The sequence below is a fragment of the Myiozetetes cayanensis genome, unplaced genomic scaffold (genome assembly GCF_022539395.1).
Source record: "Myiozetetes cayanensis isolate MyiCay16 unplaced genomic scaffold, myiCay2020 scf27, whole genome shotgun sequence".
NCBI classification, from domain to species: Eukaryota; Metazoa; Chordata; class Aves; order Passeriformes; family Tyrannidae; genus Myiozetetes; species Myiozetetes cayanensis.
In genome coordinates this window covers 3,333,673-3,352,688 of record NW_026087488.1, presented here as the reverse complement: position 1 = coordinate 3,352,688, position 19,016 = coordinate 3,333,673, and the positions used below count along the sequence as shown (strand labels likewise).

The window sequence follows — 19,016 nt, the reverse complement described above, 5'->3', positions numbered from 1 at the left end:
GTTGTGCTCGTGGTTTTATGCTGTTTTATGTCACACAGAAGAAGCTGTTGCATTTCTCGGTCTCCAGCCAGAACGGGCAGAGCAGGTCGAGGTGGTTCACTCTCCTGTGGTTTATTGCTAATTTTATCCTCTGGATCTCGGAGAAACAAGATTTGCATGCAGCTCTGCACACATCTGTACTGCATTTTCTCTGACTGGTAACAAACCACATCAGACTGGAGGGTGCCTGGCCAGAACTGAGCTCTGAGCCCTGATGGGGCTGTTCCTCCCAGCACTGCTGCCTCCAGTTAGCTCAGAGCTCAGGAGCTTGCTTGGACATACCTGCAGGGCTGTGGAGAGCAGGGGAAGGTCTTTGCCATGCTGAGTTCTTTGAAAACTAAAGTACCTTCATGGTCTCCTCAGTGTCACCACCACACTTTAATTGACATCTGATTCCCCTCTCCTGGGGGGTCCTGCCCTGGGAGCCTCCCTGTGCACCCTCAGTGGGCTGTGTTAGTCATGGCAGGTTTCCCACAGCCTTCTGGTGGTTTCCACTTGTGAGAAACCTTCTCCTTGCCTGGAAGCTTTCAGGCTTTCTGCTGACTGTGTGCCCACAGCCCACTTCCAAATTGCTCTGTGGTATCCAGAAACTGGGTGGCAATAGAAGGACAAACTTATTTTCTTTTGTTAAGGAAGTTCTGTGCGTATTAGGAAGTAATATTTCATTTTTGGAGGTAGCAAAAAGAATAGGACAAATAGAGTCAGAAACCCAGCTTTCTGTTCAGCTGTGGCTGTGTGGTGATTGCTGTAACTGCTTGTCTTCTAGAACTTTTTTCACATTTCTTCTAAGAATATGTACCCTTTCTTTGAAGACACGGTCAGTAATGGACCAGATACTAAACTGATTATCTTTGGAAAAGCCGATTTGTTTGAAATTCTTTCCGTTGAATTCTGTCTTCCTGTAAAAGTGTTGGTAACTGATCACATGCAGTGAGTTTGAGTCCCTTATCAGGCAGCACACTGAGGTAATCCAGGTCACTGACACTGCAGCTGAACTTGGATTGTGCTGAGCTGCACTTGGAGTCTGTGGATTAACGTTCAGGTGTGTGGTTTTGGTCCTTTTGTCAGGGCTTGGTTACATAACATGTTTTCCTTTTGCAAAGCTCACGGTGTCTCTGGGGATATCTCTCACTGTGCTTTAGTGGCTTTTGTCCACATTCCAGCCCTGCTGCTGAACTTCCTGTTCCTGGCTCACTGGGTTTTCCTAGAACGCTATTTTGAAGTGTGGTAAACAGCGAGCGGAGCTGGCAGGAAGTCAGAGGGATCTGGGGATCGCTGTGGTGCGTGACGGAGGGTTCCAGCCTGGATTGCACTCCCAGCTCCACCTGATCCCAGCCAGTGTGGGGAAGGCAGGTGGCAGTGAGCAGTTCCTGACCTCCCTCCCCACGGTACTGCAGTGCAGTGCTCAGGGCAAGCCGAGATCGCAGCACACAGGGAGTGCAGAAGGAGTTTGTTTGCCTGTTACCTGCGTTTTCTTGAGATTTCAACAGCTGCAAAATTCTGAGAGAGACCTGTCTGCCTGTATTCATCTCCTGTCTCCACACCTTCCAACTTCAGGCACTGTCAGCCTTCGGTGTCCCCCCGCAGCGAGACGGCGCCTATCCCGGTTCCCACCCAGCTCCGGAATTACCAGCGCATAGAGCAGAACCTCTCCTCTACTGCCAGCCCCGTGTCCAACCCCCACGGATCACCGAGGTCAGTCTGGGCTTTTGAGCTCCTTTCTCTTGCTTCTGCTTTGTGTCTCTACCCTGACAGATGTCCGTGCCTTCTTGCTGATGTCATATTTTTTTTCCCCCTGCACAAAAACACGCTAAAGAGAAGTTTCAGTGGTAACAAATAATAGCCCTTCACAATCTCAAGATTGTTGGATGGGCACTTGAAATATGCCATGAAAACAAAATGAGCTTGTTCTTTCACTCAAATGCAACACGAGAAGGTAAAAAGATGAAGTCTGTCTGGCTTTTTTATTCCTCTTTGTGCATTGCATGGCATTACATCATAAATTAGAAGGTCAGCAGTAAGTTATGTTTTGTTTTCACACATGTAATGATGAGATGAATGCTTTGTTCTGTAGAATATCAAGGAAACAATTTTTGGCATGCCAGTGAGGCAGCTTGTCCTGTTACAAAGCTCTAGTGAGCCAGGCTTATTCTCTGCCTTGTGATCTACAGGATCGGGATGGTGAAGGTCAAAGTCTCATAAACAGAGTACTCAGAACTCTGGAGATTTTTACAAAAACAAAACCCAGGGTTTCTTGCGTATTTTTTCAGGATCTCTGATTTGGTGATAGTTGCTACTCTCAGGGAAAGGCCTTTACCTTAAAAAATCTGTTTTCAGTTCTCTGACCTGTACCCCAGACCCAATATGAAAACTTTGGCAGAGTCATTGCTGATTAAAAAATGGGCATTTGCAGCAATGCATTTCACTTGATTGTGAAATTAAAATTTGGGTTATCAAGTTTAGAGTGTACTAAGGAATATCTGTTTTAATGTTCTCTAGTTAACAGATTATTATGGCACTGAAAATTAAAAAGTCTATATAAGCAAATGGAATTAAATCTCAATTATTTTCATTACAGGAAGCTTGGCTTAAGTTATTAGGTTAATAAGCTTCAACATCTAAGCCTCCTTTCTAAATATCAGTATTTTCTTTACTGATCATTCTTCTCAGGGGATTCTGAAGCTTGTCTCCAGGAACCAGTTACCACAGTGTGTGTAACCATTCTTTTCACCTTGCAGGGCTGGAGTTGTGAGACGCTCCAACACCAGCCCAATGGGGTTCATGAAGATGGGCTCGTGCTCTCCAGTGCCAGCTGACACTGCCCAGGGCGTTGGGCGCAGGTTGTCCACAGGATCTTCCAGGCCATATTCTCCTTCACCACTAGGTAAGCCCATAAATTCCTAGCAATTAGTAAAAGCTTTATCTGGAACAGTAATTCAGAATGGTCCACCTTGCTTGAAATTACCTCAAAACCCCAATCTGCCCAACTAGGTCACGATAGTTCCTGTTAAATTATGTGCAGAAATAATTTCTGTTAAATTACTCGCAGTAGTAAACTAAATAGGTTTTCACTTGCTTTACCTTCACTTGTAGGTGAAATATAGAGTGTAAATTCACGTTTTGGTTTTGTTTGCATAGTTGGAACCATACCTGAGCAGCTTGGACACTGTTGTTGTGGACAACTTCAAGGACATGAATCAAGGAGCAGGAACTTCTCAGGTGGGTGACTCTGGACAATGCAACCAGAACTATTTTGATAGAGCTTCTGGAGCGTTTTGTGAAGGGGAAGGAACAACCAACACACATTAGTAAGGTTAATGAGTGAGTGGTGCACTGAGGTTTTTGTGCAAACAGCCCAGTTGTGGACTGTGTGACACCTTTCCCCAGAACCAATTCCCCACTCAGTAAGAGAGCGCCTAAAGTTTCATTTTCTCAGAATGAGAAAGCAACTCTGATGAAGCCTGTCTTTAAAAAGGGATAGTTTATAATGAATGGTAGTAAAATACTTCTCAGAATCTGGTCTTGATAGGCCAGCTCTGTCATGCCAGTTCTCAGAAGAGGGAGGAGGAACTGCCAGTGTACAGCGTGCAACACGTTTTCGTCATTCCCTTAGGAAGTCAGCTGGGATCTGCTGTTAGTGTTGCTAAGCAGTCACTGAGCTTTGCAAGTCATAAATTAGGATGGTATGCCAGCAGGAAAAAAAAAAGATCAGGAAGAAATAGGACTTGGAGGTGTTCTGAGACTGATAAAGATGGAATTGCACTGTAATGCCAGAAGGATTGGGCAAAGAATATGCAATTCAGCAACATAGTATTTTGCTCTGTGCACATTTTGGGTGCATTTTCTTCTTTGACTTTCGAAGATGTGGTGTTGAAATTGTATTGTGAGTCTTTCCCCTATTTAAACACTTTCCAAAATCATCTGGAGATGATAGAGCCTTCATTTCTTGGAGTAGCCATGTCTGGGAATGGTTTCATCCATATGGAATAAGTTCTATGATTTGCCTTCATAGTTGCTGTGCCATTGGCAGGAGCAACAAAAGCAATGAGTGGATCCTTGGATTTGAAACAGCATCTTCTCTTAAAAAGTGAAAAGGGTGTGTGTGAAGAGAATACAAAGCACTGTGTGTGGCTTTCCTGTTGCAACTTTTCTTGGGATAGAATTTTGTAGGGCTCTTGGTTTGTACTTGTAACATACCCCAGCACTGCTCTCACGGCTGTGTAAGGGTTTTTAATGTTTCATTTCTTCATATGTTTTCTGCATTCTTTTCCTGCTTGACTTGGTTTCCTAATTTCAAATGACTGCAGTGGTATTTCTGTTTGTAAAATACCACAAATTGCAGCGAGCCTGTTTCTCAGCACTTAAGTGGGTATGGGAAACAGTCTCCTGCTTTGGGTGAGGTGAGGTCATCTGTGCTGGGACTTTACTAAGGACTGAAGATTCTGTTGTAATGCAGCTTCTGAACTAATTGAGCTGTTCTTGCTGCCAGTGGCAGCAGAGGACACACTTCTAATTCAGAAGCTTTCCCTGGGGTGGCAACAGCACTAGAACAGTAACCAGTGAGATTTAAGATTGATTCTGAGACGACAGGTGAGGACTGTCAGTGCCGTGAGACAGACGAGCAGAGGGATTTCAGACAAGCAAATTCTTGGCTGGGAAGTTAATGAGAACTAGACTCAATCCCTCTGCTAGAGCTGCAGGCAGACAGGCTGTTCTAAAACACACTGCTTAATGGGGTGGAATGAAATCAAGATGAAGTAGCTCTTATTCAAAACCTAACCAGCAAAAGCATAGGCTTAAGAAGGTTCAAAGAGGTGTCTTAAGAGCTGGGCACTTCACTGAGCAAACTGCAAGAAGTTTGTGATTTTTTTTTGGACCATACATTTATAAAACGGAGCTTATCTCAGCAGATTGTCATGGCCAGCTTTTAAAAACTTTCCCTAGTTTTATGGTTCATTTTCAGTTTTGCCCTCTTTCTTTTTTTTGTTTTTAAGCATGAGTGAAATTGTCACTTCAGTGTCAGTTCTTTGAGGTTACAGGCAGGCATTTTCTCTGGGAAGCTGTGACCATAAAGCTGAAGTATTATGTACTATTTGTAACTTTGCCCGGTTCCTTATCATGAGATGTAAAAACATATACAAGGAACAGACCGTTTCATCACACTTCCACATTTTGAAGGAGGAAGGGCACCTTTGAGGAGGTGAGATGTTTAGAAGAGATTATTTCCCCAAAGCCCTCTGATTAAATGACAACTTACAGCTCTTCCATTTGATGTAGCAGAAACTTTGCACTCCTACCTAAGTGTGGGCTTCCTTTGCAAGCTTTTGGAAAAGATTCACTCTTGACAGACTAAAAACCAAATGACTGTCCAAAGCAGTGATCCCAGACTGTTCCATCTGAATATTTTGGTTCTCTTCAGTACCTATTTTTCCTGCAGGAACATGAGCTGCCTCTGTGTCTGCAAATGAAGTCGTTGCACACAAAACAAGTCATTAACATGCAATGCCATATTCATGCACTTGTTTGCAAGAATATCATTCCAGGGCTTGGGAACATCTATTCAACCAAGAGTCTTGGCCACTGCACTTGGAATTTCAGTGTTGGTTATGCCATTCCTGCTGAATCCAACCACTTTATTTGCCTTGATGCAGGTTGCCAGATGTACTGCAGCTGCCAGTACAGCTGTCACCCTGAAAGCTTGCCTATTTGGCAGCTTAAACTTCTCATCAGTGTACTGTAGCCTTAGTCCAAATAATCCATGGGCTAAGTCCAGTCTCCTTGCCATCTAGTGAGCTAATGATCAAACATATCTCAATATTTACAGTCCCATCTCCTTTCAGTTTAATGTTGTTCTCTGGAATGTTTGGGCTTTACCGGTACATTTTCCAAGCACTGTGAGCAGGATTTTCCTTTATTGTTTCTCATCCCCACAGGTTCTCCAATACCACCTTCTCAATCTCCACAGTCACTTCTGATGGGAGCGAGGTTGCAGAGCGCTCCCACTCTCACAGATATTTACCAAAACAAGCAGAAGCTCAGAAAGCAGCACTCAGACCCGGTGTGCCCATCCTATGCTGGGTATGGATACAGCCATTCTCCACAGCCAAGCAGGCCAGGTAGCCTGGGCACATCACCTACCAAACACATGGGATCCTCCCCCAGGAGCTCAGACTGGCTGTTCAAAACCCCACTGCCAACAATCATCGGCTCTCCCACTAAGGTTTGTCAAGTTTGCTGTTGTCAGTAAAGCGTGAAGCGGCAACACGCTGCCTTAAACCATTCCCAAGAATATTTTGGGGTTCTAACCTTGGGGTTTTTTTGTGTGTGTTCTTGCTCTCGACCCTTAAAGGCAACAGCTCCTTTCAAGATACCCAAAACTCAAGCGTCCTCCAACTTGCTGGCCCTGGCGAATCGCCAGGGCTTGGCCGAAACCCCGCTGCAGCCTAAAGATATCGCTGACCCGAGAGATTTCACACACTTCCACTCGACCCAGGGAGCTGACAAACAGGCAGGAGAACAGCACAGCAAAACTACCTTCGGCAGGTGGGCACTGCAAGCGTTCGTAACCTGGCACGTTGGGGAGGTAACCGGGCAGAACGCGCACTGCACGAGGTGCAGAGACAGCGAGCTGTGAGGGGGTGCTGAGGTTTGCTGTGTGCTGCAGAAACATTCTGTACTGGGTTATAAATATAGCAGGGACTTCCTGCAGCACTTTTGTGTTGCTGTCTGCTTCCCTTTTGTTTTGATTATGTGAATCTGGAATTTCATTGCCTCTGTAAAAGCCTGCTCAGTTTTTTTGCTTGAAAATATCTGTGACAAAATTTGCAATGTAAGTTTTTAGGAGGAAAAGGTCTCTTTATTTTTATGGTTAGCTCTGTTTTAGGAGATCCATGATAAACAGCAAGAGTTCCATACTTGCTCTACTTCTGTTGAAAAATTCTCTATAATACCAAGAATCTGAAAGTCATCCTTAGTTGCGAGTTGGATGATCTTACTGAATGGCTTTTTTTGGGAATTTTTATGTTTTCCTATCCAGGTCTGTTAGTACTGGGAAGCTGTCAGATCAACAGGTAAAGACTACCCTTGGGGGCCAGTTATACCAGGGCAGTACAGACAGCCTGAACACAGAGCGGCCGATGGATACAGGTGAGGATCACAGTGATACATCCAAGCTGTCTTATATGCTCAGGATTTTATGGAGAGCCAACTAGATACAGTTCTGCTTCCAACTTCAGTAATTGCTTCTGACAATTTTTAGCCTCAGCACAGAAGGCTTTTTTAATCTTTAAGGGGATTTGTTCCATTTCTTTAGCGTAGCTTTAAAAATAACCAAGACAGAAAAATATCTATTTCTGTGCTAAACACAGAAATATCTCCATTGCCTGTAGTGGCTGGAGAGGTTTGTGTTTTTCTGATTTGGTTTGATTTTTAATTCAATATTTGTGGCTGTTTCATTTCCTAATTCCCCCTGATTTCATAGGAAAGCCAGTTTATGTAATTCTGCATTTATTTTTTTTTTTTAAACTGTAAACTTGACTCTTCTTGTGTATCACCAAGAATGTCCCCTCAGCTTGTTTTATTTCCTGTCAGAAATTTTAACTAGTCCAGGTCATGTTGTGTTGCAGTGCTCCAATTTGCTGCACATAATTACTTATGGGGGTGATTACATGTAATAGGGACTAACTTGCTGAAATCTTCCCTCCCAGCTCCAGCAGGAGCCTATGGAATTGCAATGGCCACTCCATCCATGGGAAGCGGGGCGAGTTCTCGGGCTGTCATGTTTACTGTGGGGTCCCCTCCCAGCAGTGCCACCCCTCCTACCTGCACCCATATGGTCCTCAGAACAAGAACCACCTCAGGTAAGGCTTTCCCTGATAGCTGTGGACTGTTCTCAAGCATTTAGGCTTGTCCACTTCTTGGGCTGGTGACCTGGTTGCTGCCTTGCACTGGGTCCTCCAGGCCATACAGTAAAATTGCTCTGTGAAGTGGAGCTTAATATCAGATGGTTTCTGCCTTTCCCCTCCTAAAGAGGGTCAGATGCACAGATTTACAATACAGCAGTGTGTAACCTCCTGTGTACACAGCTTTACTCCACCCCAGGGAGTATAAACTCTGTGACAAAGGTGGAGAGGAAAAATCAGAATTCTGATTTTTGGCTGCTCCTGTGCACTGTCCTCGAGACGGCACACAAGGGTGGGAGCTGACTGCACTTTGGCATGTCCCAAATATCTGTGCTGCCAAATATCAGAGATCTCATGGTTAAAGCCTTCATCTGCCCAGGGTGAGCAGGACTCTGCAGCAATGTGCTGTTGTGAACTACTGCACAACCTTTGGGCTGCACTGTTGGACCCTCTGCCTTGTAACCCTTGTCAGGCCTATCCCAGGGTCTGTGTGACGAGTTGTCCCAGTTGGTTGCGGTGTAGCCTTTGCATTCTCTACACAGCAATGCAAGGAGCAACAAGGGGAGCCTCCCAAGGGGAATCCGGGATGACTCCTGACCTGTCACTCGCTGTCACCCAGTGGGACAGCCTTTTAGAGTGAATGTGTGTGTTATTTTTCTCGCAGTAGGATCAAACAGTTCCGGAGGGTCCCTCTGCTCCACCAGTGGCCGAGTGTACATGGGCTCTCCCCCTGGGATTTATATGGGCTCCTCTCCTCCGGGGGCCGAGGCGGCTCCGAGTCTGAAGTACATGCCTTATGGTACTTCACCTCCCAGCCTAGAGGGCTTTATCACCTTTGAAGCTCCAGAGCTGCCTGAGGAAACGTTAATGGAGGTAAAGATAAAAATAATTTGATGTTTCATAACGTATAATGTTGCTAAGAGGGAGATGTGGCAAAACCAGGGCTGCTCCGAGCGCTCCGTAGTTTCCGCTTCGCTGTCTCCACATGTTCCTGTCTTAAGATCTTGAAAATATTCCCATACCAATTGTGGCCAGCTTCTCTTTGGTAGTTGCTCCTGGCATTTCATATGTTTGAGCAGGTAACCAAAGGAAGGAACGTGGCTGCTTTTGTCCAGCAGAGCCTCCCAAAGAGGCCTCTGTTTAATGCCACCTCTCTGGACGTGGGTGCTGACAGCAGCAACGCCCCTCTTGGGATTTAAATGATTCTTCACAGTCAGGGGATGATGTTAAATCCTACTTGTGGGAAGAGTGTCCTATATTTCTTAAAATGTGTGGGGGAGTGACACTTTAGAAACACAAATTGGGGTGGTCTGTCACCAGAGTGCTATCCTTGGGCTCTACGTTTCTCAAACAGATTGCTGTTCTGCTTTCTGATTCACATCTTGCTGGAAGGTGTTTGGGTCTCTATATCATCTAATCTATATGTTATAACATTTGGACAGTACTCTGTATTCTTCCCACAGATAGAGTTTGAAAGGTATTTAGACCTACATTACTAATGAAAGTAGTGTAAGTATTGCTAAGATATGTTTGGTTAGTTTTGAAGGCTAACTTTTTTTTTTGAGCAGAGACTATGCATGTAGTGTCAGTTTTACTCACCAAGCAGGAATGAGTTGTTAGCTCCAGTTGGAATTGTTTAGTCTAAACTGTAAACTTTGGCAACAGCCACCTTTTTACAAAACATAATTTTAGAACTAATGGTAAATTAGAGTGAAGCAGGTTAAGTATGAAGCTTTAGCTTGGCTCTTTTGTAGTTATCAAGTCTATTACATAATAAAAGACAAATGTTACTCCTGGCTCCTCATACAAGTGCCAAACATACTTTTGTGTTGCTGATAGTATAATAACAAGTAAGATGTCCTCTTTGGTTCCTTTAGTTCTTCAGATTTCAACAAACACAGAACTCCATGTACCAGTTCCTTTGGCTTTGTTGAAAGAATCTGAAGTATAAGCTACAGTATCTTGAATTCATTAACAGATCTGTTGATCTGGTTGGACCCATTTGGTCCTGCAGTCCTCAGTGCTGGCTCTACCACGACGTGATTTCTGCACAGAACTGACATAGCAGCAAATCCTCAAATGATTAGCAGGGGCTTTAACTGTGCCTGGTGGCTTACAATGGTTAAACTGTTGTCATCTCCCCCTCTGGCAGAGAGAACACACAGACACACTGCGTCATCTAAACATGATGCTGACATTTACAGAATGTGTTCTGGATCTGACGGCAGCGCGAGGAGGAAACCCAGACCTGTGCACTTCTGCTGTGTCGCTGTACCAAATCCAGGAGAGCATCGTGGTTGATCAGATCAGCCAGCTCAGCAAAGAGTGGGGGTGAGTTTGAGGTCAGACAGGATGGGGAGGATTAGCAAAGACTGAACACATCAAAAAATGAGTTGAAACCGTGCCCTTTTTGCTGGGAGTGGTTGTTTTACTGTGCAGGATCTTAATAGGAATGGATTTTTTTTAACAGCTGAAGACAGATCAGAAGCCAGCAAACGACAGGGAGATGTTTGCTAGCAGACAAATAGAAGATCAGTGTTTTCTGGTCTGCCACATAAGCTGGGGAAGGTGGTGAGGAGTTCAGGTTTGAGGGGCAGCAGTGCCTTTCTAAGCATAGAAACTTGTGCACCACCTTCTGTCAGATCTGAGCCCTCATCCCTTCCTGTTGACTGAAGCAGTAGGATTGAGTTGGAGGTTGGGAAGGGGGAAGGAGTGTCCCAATTCCACTGTTTTTTCAGTTGAACCAATCAGCCTTAACACAAAATCAAAAGCAAGGAGAAATATGAGATGTTTGGAGTGGTGAGAAAGGGCAGTTCCACTTCCTGCCTTCTTCCTGAAAAAAAATAAAATAAACCCACCAAAAAAGAAAAAACCAAACCCAACAAAAAACAACCTGCAAAGTGTTTGCTTTTCACAACTGAGAATTCCAGGGACATAGGAAATGACACTGTGAGAAAAGTACACCCAGTCACTTGTGGTGAGACGTTGACCTCGGGCAGTGAGTCCCCACAAATAAGCGTTCCTTTTTAAAATGTCTGCAGTAAAGCAGTTTGTGTTTGCTGCTGCAGCTACTACACGAGCAGATGTCCCCTCAACCCGTGACAGAGTGTTTGTGAAGGGAAGGGAGGGGAGGGGTGGAGTTGCATTTTAAACATCTGTCTTCCTTTTCTGCTGTTGCTGGGTCCTGTGGAGGATTGTGATTAAAAGGTGGTGTCTGCCTATGGCTTGAATGTGTTCAAGAAAGGTGCTGTGATGCATAACTACTATTTTTTGTCCTCCCTCCCCCTAGACAAGTGGAGCAGCTGGTATTGTACATGAAAGCTGCCCAGTTACTGGCATCTTCTCTGCATCTTGCCAAAGCACAGGTCAAGTCGGGGAAACTGAACCCATCCACTGCTGTTAAGCAAGGTATAGACAAAACATCATCTGATTTGCTTTGCTTGTGGATTTTCTTTGCTGATGCATCACTCAAAAATAGTTTCAGTTGCAACATTTGTGTGTTTTTCTTCTGTACGAGAACTGTAGATATGTACAGTTGCACAATTCTGATAGTAAACAAAGACACAGCCAGAAACTGTTAGGAAATGGTTGGTTATTGATTTGAAATGGAAGTTACTTGATATATAGTCAAGTCATAGAAGGGGCGGAGTAAATAAACATTAAAAGCACAAGTTTAAACAAATTTACTTTGGCTGTGCTGAGCAAAGCTGAACTTAGGCTATGTTGTTGTTTTGCTTTGTTTTGGGTGGGTTTTTTTTTAATTTCTTCTTACCTCTCTTCTAGTTGTGAAAAGCCTCAACGAGAGATACAAATTCTGTATTGGCATGTGCAAGAAACTGACTGAAAAGTTGAATCGTTTCTTTTCGGACAAGCAAAGGTTCATTGATGAAATCAACAGCGTAACTGCAGAGAAACTCATCTACAACTGTGCTGTGGAAATGGTAGGTCACCCATTTCACCTAAACTGTAGGAATTGTTTCATCCTCTCGCATCCCTCTTCCACCTAACCAGAAAACAGAATGTATGTTTCTGGAATTCTGTTTAGCGTAATTTCTGTTAGTCTTTTATTCTCTTTCCTGCCCTGCCTTAACTGTGGCTAAAGTTCCTGGCAGATCCGATTCCACGGGGATGTTTCCCCTACATCAGCACATTTGGAACATAAGCACAAGGAAATAAACTCCTGAACCACACAGCCCTGTGTGCTCAAGTCTCACCCAGGAAGGCTCATTAAAGCATAGGAGTAGCTTCAATCAATCTGCCAGGTCAATTTGAACATCAGTCTGTTCATCCAGAGGAAAAACAGTAGCAAACATATGTGAAGCTTTTTCATTAATTGATATTTCTGTCTGCAGATGCAGCGACTGTACAGGAAACTTAACTGCTTTCTGGATGAGAGGGAATTCTTTTTAACATCAGTGTCACACAAAAGATTGTGGCAAACACTGTGCTTAACCCTGATGATGGTGTAGTTGTGCACAATTAATTTGGCTTCTTTACAAGAGAACATAGGTATAAGAACAAGCATATTTATTCATTTGTTGTTGTAACACATGGAAACACAAAAGATCAGAAAGTGCTTTCATAGCTTTTATGTGCAGAATATTCTCAGTTAACATAGCACAGGTGCTATATCCTCTCAGGCTTGGAATCACAGAAAGTCTTGGGTTGGGAAGGACCTTAAAGACTGCGCAGTTCCAACTTAATTTTGTCATCTCGGTTCTTAAAACACATCAGCTAAATTAAGACTCAAAAAATACTTTCCCACGGACTCTTTTAGATCAGTGATTCCGAATTTTTCGTTTCATCACTTGCCTAACGCAGTTGACGTACCTGACCCTCCTGCCTGATTTTGCAGGTGCAGTCGGCCGCTCTGGACGAGATGTTTCAGCAGACTGAAGATATCACATATCGATACCACAAGGCAGCCTTGCTGCTGGAGGGACTGACTAAAATACTGCAGGACCCTGCAGATATAGAAAACGTACACAAGTGTAAGTTCACGTTGAGTGCTGACAGTTACATGGAACTGACTGTAAAACAGCGCTGGTCCTCACCTGTCTTGTCCCTCTCCCTGCAGATAAATCCAGCATCGAGCGAAGGCTCTCCGCGCTCTGCTACAGCACAGTGGCTGTGTACGAGCAGTAGGGATATCCTGAGGACCAGATGGTGTGAACATAAGGGACCACATCAGTGATACTGCACTTTTTTCACTACAGCTTCGTTGTTGTCCTTGTTCTGCCCCACGTGGAAGACGATTCTTACATTTCTGTGGTGACTACCAAAGAAACAGCAGCATATTCAAAGAGGAGAAATTCCAAAAGTACACTTGCCTTACCGATCCAGCAGCTCCTTTTCCTTCCTAGCAACAGAATTTAAAAGAATCTCTCTTCACATTTCAAACTGATCCTTGTACGTGTGCTTTGAACTTGAATGATCAGGGTTTGTCTTTTTTTTTTTTTTCCTCATGAGGTTTTTAAGAGAGTGGATCCTTCTGTGTCAGGTACAAAAAGACACTTCCCTCAGAAGATTCCCTCGAGAGGTTTTTAAGCTGTCAGTAAAATGTGGCTGAGTGAATTTGGGAAACCCTAACCATGTGCAAGTGCTGCTTGAAGCTTTTGGGGCTAAGCTGCCTTGTATTGGAGCTCACCTGTTGTAAACACGGCTCAGGTTGTGATATGAAGGGATGGAAAGAGCGCGCTCGTACACAGGGGAAAAGTGGTGATGGAAGAAATTCTCTCCATCTGGGCAGAATCCCCAGGGGGTTTTCAGCTGATGTGGATACAATTTGATGATCTTCTTCCAAAATATTTTGTTTTGCACTAATTTACTAAAGCAACTGTATATTCATTTTTGAAGAACTATATATAAAAAAAAAAAATTTAGAGAAAGAAGGCACAATGGACTTGGCTGAATTTCATTTCAGTGTACATAAAATTCTTTTCAGAATTTCAAATGTAGCTTCTAGAAGACTTTCAAACAAACTGTAAAAACTTGTATTCATGTGAACCTTTCCATTTTATACCTATTTGTCTAATACTTGAGTAACTACTGCTCTGGACTTTCTCAGTAATAGCAATGTTGAGTTGCTGGTTGTTTGCTTTTATATAGATTCGGTTGCATCTTTTGTTGTGCATGCGAAATGTGCATTAATGCCTGCAGTCTTTATAGGGGTGTAATGACAGTTCTCTGTAGTTTGTTTCTCGGGCAGTATTACAATAAATACTGTAAACTGAAAGGTTCTGCAAGGAACCATGCAAAAAAAAAAAAAAAAATATACCCAGAAAATAATGTTGCGGTTTGAGATGCTGATAACTTGATGTAGAATCTCTACATAGAGTGTGTGAAAAATCAGGATTATTTTGTGTGCATTTTGGGGGAGAGGTGGGAAGCTTCATTTAGCCTTATAGGCATTATCATTTCAAGCATCCCATGAGATCATCAGGTCAGCGATTTGCAAAGTATTTAGGCAGATCAGCTTCTCTGGAAATGGTTCCTATACTTTATTTTTGGGACTTTTTTGTTACTCAACTGCTTGAATACTTGAATAAACCATTCTCCAGGACAAAATCATTTTAATCCTCTTAAACACAGTGGTCTGAACTATTTGACAAAGTTGTACAGGGCTTACACATCAAAATATTGTTTCAGTGTTCGGATAACCATGTGTTTCCTTTACTTTGACAAGAGTAATGTACTTTTTACCTTATTTATCTGTATGAAATTCCAACAGTTAATTTGAAAGTGTTTGTTTATATAATGTTTGTATTTTTAGGTCTTTAATACGGTGTTTCTACCTCTCCTTTGTAATTGCATGCATTATTCTTGGAACTAGGTAATAACTCACTGAACTGTTGCGTAATAGCCTTTTTATTATGGCCTGTATAAATGTATATTAAGGTAAAAATAAATACTGACACTAGAAGTGTTTCTATGGTACAACTTGAGTTTGTGTGTCTCTGTAAGCAGAGGTGGTAAATTCAGGAAGAACAGTCTGTACTTGGCTGGTTAAACCTGTTGCTGAATGTTCCCCTCGGCACTTGGAGCTGCCACCAGGGCAGGATGGGGCAGCATCCTTGAGTTCCTTATCTCTGGGTGGCTCTGGCACAGAGTGTCCCTGAGTTTGTTTTCCCTGGCTTTAGGAAAACAATTTACCCTGCTGCTTTATTTTTTAAATTTTTTTTTTTTTTATTTTAAAAGCTTGGATTTGAAAACGAAAATGCTAAGTAGGAATCCTGAGTAACAGCTGTATGTTCTTTCAACAAGGTGCTTATTTGTTGCCTCTAGCAAAGAGGAGCTGTCTGGGCTGCCAGAGCAGCCTATACAGAGCTAATTGACAAAAAACTGGCAGGAAATTACAATTTCTGTCCAAAGCTTACCAAAAATGGGCTTTGTTCACCTCAGAGCTGATGCCCTGTCCCCAGCTGAGTGGTGCTGTGGTAGCTGCTAATGTGGCTGTTGTATTTCTTAGCTGTACTATCAGAATTTTCCCAATTTATTATTGTGGCTGGCACATAAAGAGGATGAGGAAGGAGTGAGCAGGGAATGCTAATGACATGTCTGAACCCAAATCTAGGAACAAAGCAACAGCCTCAGTGCACAAGACTAGGAGATAGGCTGCTTTTCCCAGGAACTCACTGGTTTTTGTTGGTTTGTTTTTTTTTTCCCCTCAGGATTCAAGCTCATTCTCCTTCCCCTCTTGCCAGCAAGACTCCAGCTGCACAAACAGGAGGAGAAGAAAAGGGCCATTCTTGCTGGCTGTTTTCAGGAGGAGGAGACCAATGTTCATGGCCTGTCTTTCTGCATAAACTCATTCCACGAAGATCCTGAAGCTGTCCTCTGTCTCCGGCTCCCCGCGCTGAACAGCAGGTGCTTGTTTTCACCAAATTCTTTTTTTTTTCCCCCAGCCTTTTGAAAGATAGAACTTGAAAGGAGATATTTTGACGTGCTTTTCTAGTCCAGCTCTCCAGCATCTCCTCAGGCTCCATGTTCTGTACTTGTTCCTCTCTCTCCATAGTGTCTAAAACACATTTTGACTCTGACATTTGCTGCTCTCTAAAAGCGAGTTGAACTCTCAGCCCTTCCTCTGGTGCAGAGAATGAAATTTAGTTGATTTGACTCGCAACTAACATGCTACAAATTACTCCAAGAAGCATTTTTGCTGTGTGAGTTGTTCCTGGGACTTGCTACCTTTTGCACAATTCTTGCTACTTGCTTGTAGGGCTCCATCCAGCTATTGCTGTGTCATCTCAGGGTTCAGAGGCAAAAACTTGTGACTCATCCTTATCGTGATGCTTTGCTCAACTGCACCCGAAAGTGAAGCTTGCTTTTCGTCTGGAGCAAGGAGAGCTGGATCCTGCTGCTCCCAAAGGCTTTGAAATTCAGATAGGCTGGCTTGTGACCTGACTTGTGACCCACCTCCTTTTTGTTTCCTGTTTCCTCTCCTTTTTTCTTTTCTTTTTTTAATTTAAATTCTAATCCTTTGACTTTTTTGTCTGCTCCGAGCTCTGCTTGCTACTATCTTTTTTCGCTGTCTAGGACACCTTTTAAGTCTTTAGGCAAATCTCCCTTTATCCTGAGCCTCCCTGTCCGACCCGAGCCATAGCCCTGGCTGTGGCTTTTCCAGAGTGCTCCCACAGCTCCTCCTTTCTGCAGAGGAGTGAAGTCTGTCCGGGTAACCCCTCTCCTGAGGTCTCTAAGTCAGCTGGAGCCCGGTGGAACTAAGCCTTGGCACTGCTCCTTTGGACAAACACCTTTTCAATAGGCTTTTGTGCACGGCAGGCTCCCCCCTCCTCTCTGCCTGAAAGCAAACCGAGTGCCAGTGGGGCTGTTGAGTCTTGTTGCAGTCCTTGTGCCAATCATCCCCATTGTTTCTTTGTGTCGCTTTTCACATTTTCCATGGCCCCAGCTATGTCTACAATGCAGCCCACAGACCACGGCTCTGTAAGGACACAGTATCTCCTTCTTGCCACTCTGAGATCAGCCACAGCTTTCAAAACAAGTGATGCCATAAATGAACTGAGCTCTATTTATTCCTGTAGGTTCCTTAAAACCTCTCCCTGTTGTTCATCTTCTGTGCCCGCTTTTGTGCTTGAGTGCTGTTTGGGCTTTGCATCTGCCCATCTTGTGCCACTGGGCAGATTCTGTGACTTCTGGAGAACACTTGGAATTTGAGGCTAGGCAGAGATCTGAGCAGAAATTGAGGATTGTCAGCCTAGCTGAAAACTTACAGTTCTGTGAGCGTGGTGTGCAAGCTAAACAAATATTTATTGATCAGCTGTGGTTTTTTGGTGGACTCTTGAAACCAAATACTGCACAGCATATCTTCCAAACCAAAGTCCTCCTTCCCCTGGCTCTGCTGGATGCTTTTGGGAGCAGGGCAAGGACCAGCACAAAGGGCTGCTCCCCAGGGCAGGGCAGAGCCTGTCTCATTGCAGTTAATTGACTCTGCAAGGGTTTTGAGAAATGAGGGGAGAGGTGAGTCTCGAGCTCAGCTTCTCAGTAAAACCTCTCTTGCTGCTGTAAGTACAGCCCTGGGGATTAGAGCCCACCTAGCACTGCTCACCTCCTGATTCCTGTGGAGTTCCATTATTTTCTCATAACTAGTTCCCTTTATTGTTTCTTAGTGACTGAATAAAAATAGAGAGCAGTGCCAGCTGCCAGGCGTGGGGAGCACACTGCAGACCATGCATCTCACCCGCACTGCCTGGGGTACTCCTCCATCCCACTCCAGATCCCACACTTCCCTGAAATCTCAGCTGCTCCAGGGACATTCAACCACTACTTTGCAACACTTAAAACACCCTCAGCTTTGTTTCCTGTCCATAACTGGCTGAAAGTTGTCCCTGACAAGGACCAAAAGGGACTGACTGTCTCCCAGGATGCTGTCTCATTTCTGGGGAACCGTGGCACAGCCCCAACCTGCTGACCATTGGGATAACTGGGAGCTGGTGCTTCCCCTGAGTGATGCCAAGCACAAGAAGCACTGTTGTGACATGAAAACCCTTGGGCTGAAGGACGAGAATTTTACAAGCTCTGGAGAATGGTCTGCTGTGGAAAATGTAGGTAAATATCCATCTCCCTGCTCCTGCTGACATCCTGGGCTGGTGCACTGCAGCACTGTTTCCCCAGGTAATCCTCACACTGAGAGCTCAGGCTTTTACTCTGATTGCAGTAGCATTAATTCCTTATCTGATTCCTCTTGGACCTCCAGACAGCGTGGTGCCTGGACACAGCTCTGACCAGCCCTGCAAGGATGCTGACAGGACCAAGGAGAGCACATTTGCATCAAGTAAGTAATGCTCCTGCAAAGAATGTTCTGCTTCTACAGATGTCTCCTTCAATGCAGACCCATCTTTCCATACACCACCTGGAAGAATCCTGTCAAGCCCAGCAGGTTTTTCTTTCCCATGTTGCCTCCTGTACACAAGTATTGGCAGTTGCTCATGCCATTCTTCCCCACAGCTGGGTGTTTGCTGCTGAGATTTGTGTAACAGCTTGTGAAATGTTCACACTGAGCCACAGCCCAGGAGCTGTTAGGGAGGCCAAGTGACCACAGTTGGGGTGGCTGGGGGGAGTTGTGGTTCAGCACAACTTGCTGAGCTAAAGGGCACTTCCAGTCACTGCAAGCTGTGTTGATGTGGGAAAAGGAGATGAAACTTGTCAGGAGAAGGGGTGCTCCATTCTAGGAGCCCCAGCTCCTGGGCAGGAGCACCCAGCTGCCAGCCCTGTGTCTCAGAGGTGAGGTGGGCAAGGATTTTGTGGGGAAAAGCTCCAGCTGAGGAGAATTGGCAATTAATGGCCTGGTTAGAGGTGGCGTGGCAATAAAAGGCCTGGCACCATAGGTAGCGCGTAACAACCTGGGAGTAAGTTTTAAATAATCCCCGTGCACTTCTTAGAACAAGTTGTGGCAGGTCTATTTTTAACTGGAATGCACCCAGCCTTGTCTCAGCTCCCTTCTCTGCATATTTTTTGGCTCGTTTCCCACGCAAGTGCTGTATCAAGGTTAATTCGACTTTCCTGGCCGGGCAAGCTATTCCTGCCGCTTTGCTTCTTCGCCTCCCACAAAACACCACATTG

At 44.4% G+C, this 19,016-nt stretch overlaps 1 protein-coding gene across 2 annotated transcripts in view; it reads left to right on the top strand.

Annotated features, from left to right (window-relative positions):
- ULK2 (unc-51 like autophagy activating kinase 2) overlaps positions 1-14,879 on the top strand; it is a 37,908-nt gene extending 23,029 nt beyond the window's left edge. The window contains exons 16-28 of one of the 2 annotated variants that reach the window (XM_050321786.1): positions 1,597-1,734; positions 2,778-2,923; positions 3,178-3,258; positions 5,973-6,259; positions 6,389-6,582; positions 7,076-7,185; positions 7,746-7,898; positions 8,605-8,813; positions 10,093-10,271; positions 11,230-11,348; positions 11,724-11,881; positions 12,796-12,931; positions 13,018-14,879. In XM_050321786.1, coding sequence (XP_050177743.1) covers positions 1,597-1,734; positions 2,778-2,923; positions 3,178-3,258; positions 5,973-6,259; positions 6,389-6,582; positions 7,076-7,185; positions 7,746-7,898; positions 8,605-8,813; positions 10,093-10,271; positions 11,230-11,348; positions 11,724-11,881; positions 12,796-12,931; positions 13,018-13,085 — 1,978 coding nt within the window. In that variant the 3' untranslated portion in view covers positions 13,086-14,879. Of the gene's footprint in view, positions 1-1,596; positions 1,735-2,777; positions 2,924-3,177; positions 3,259-5,972; positions 6,260-6,388; positions 6,583-7,075; positions 7,186-7,745; positions 7,899-8,604; positions 8,814-10,092; positions 10,272-11,229; positions 11,349-11,723; positions 11,882-12,795; positions 12,932-13,017 lie in introns of those variants that run through there. The other variant, XR_007629753.1, reaches the window with a different exon arrangement.
- Positions 14,880-19,016: the final 4,137 nt, after the last annotated feature.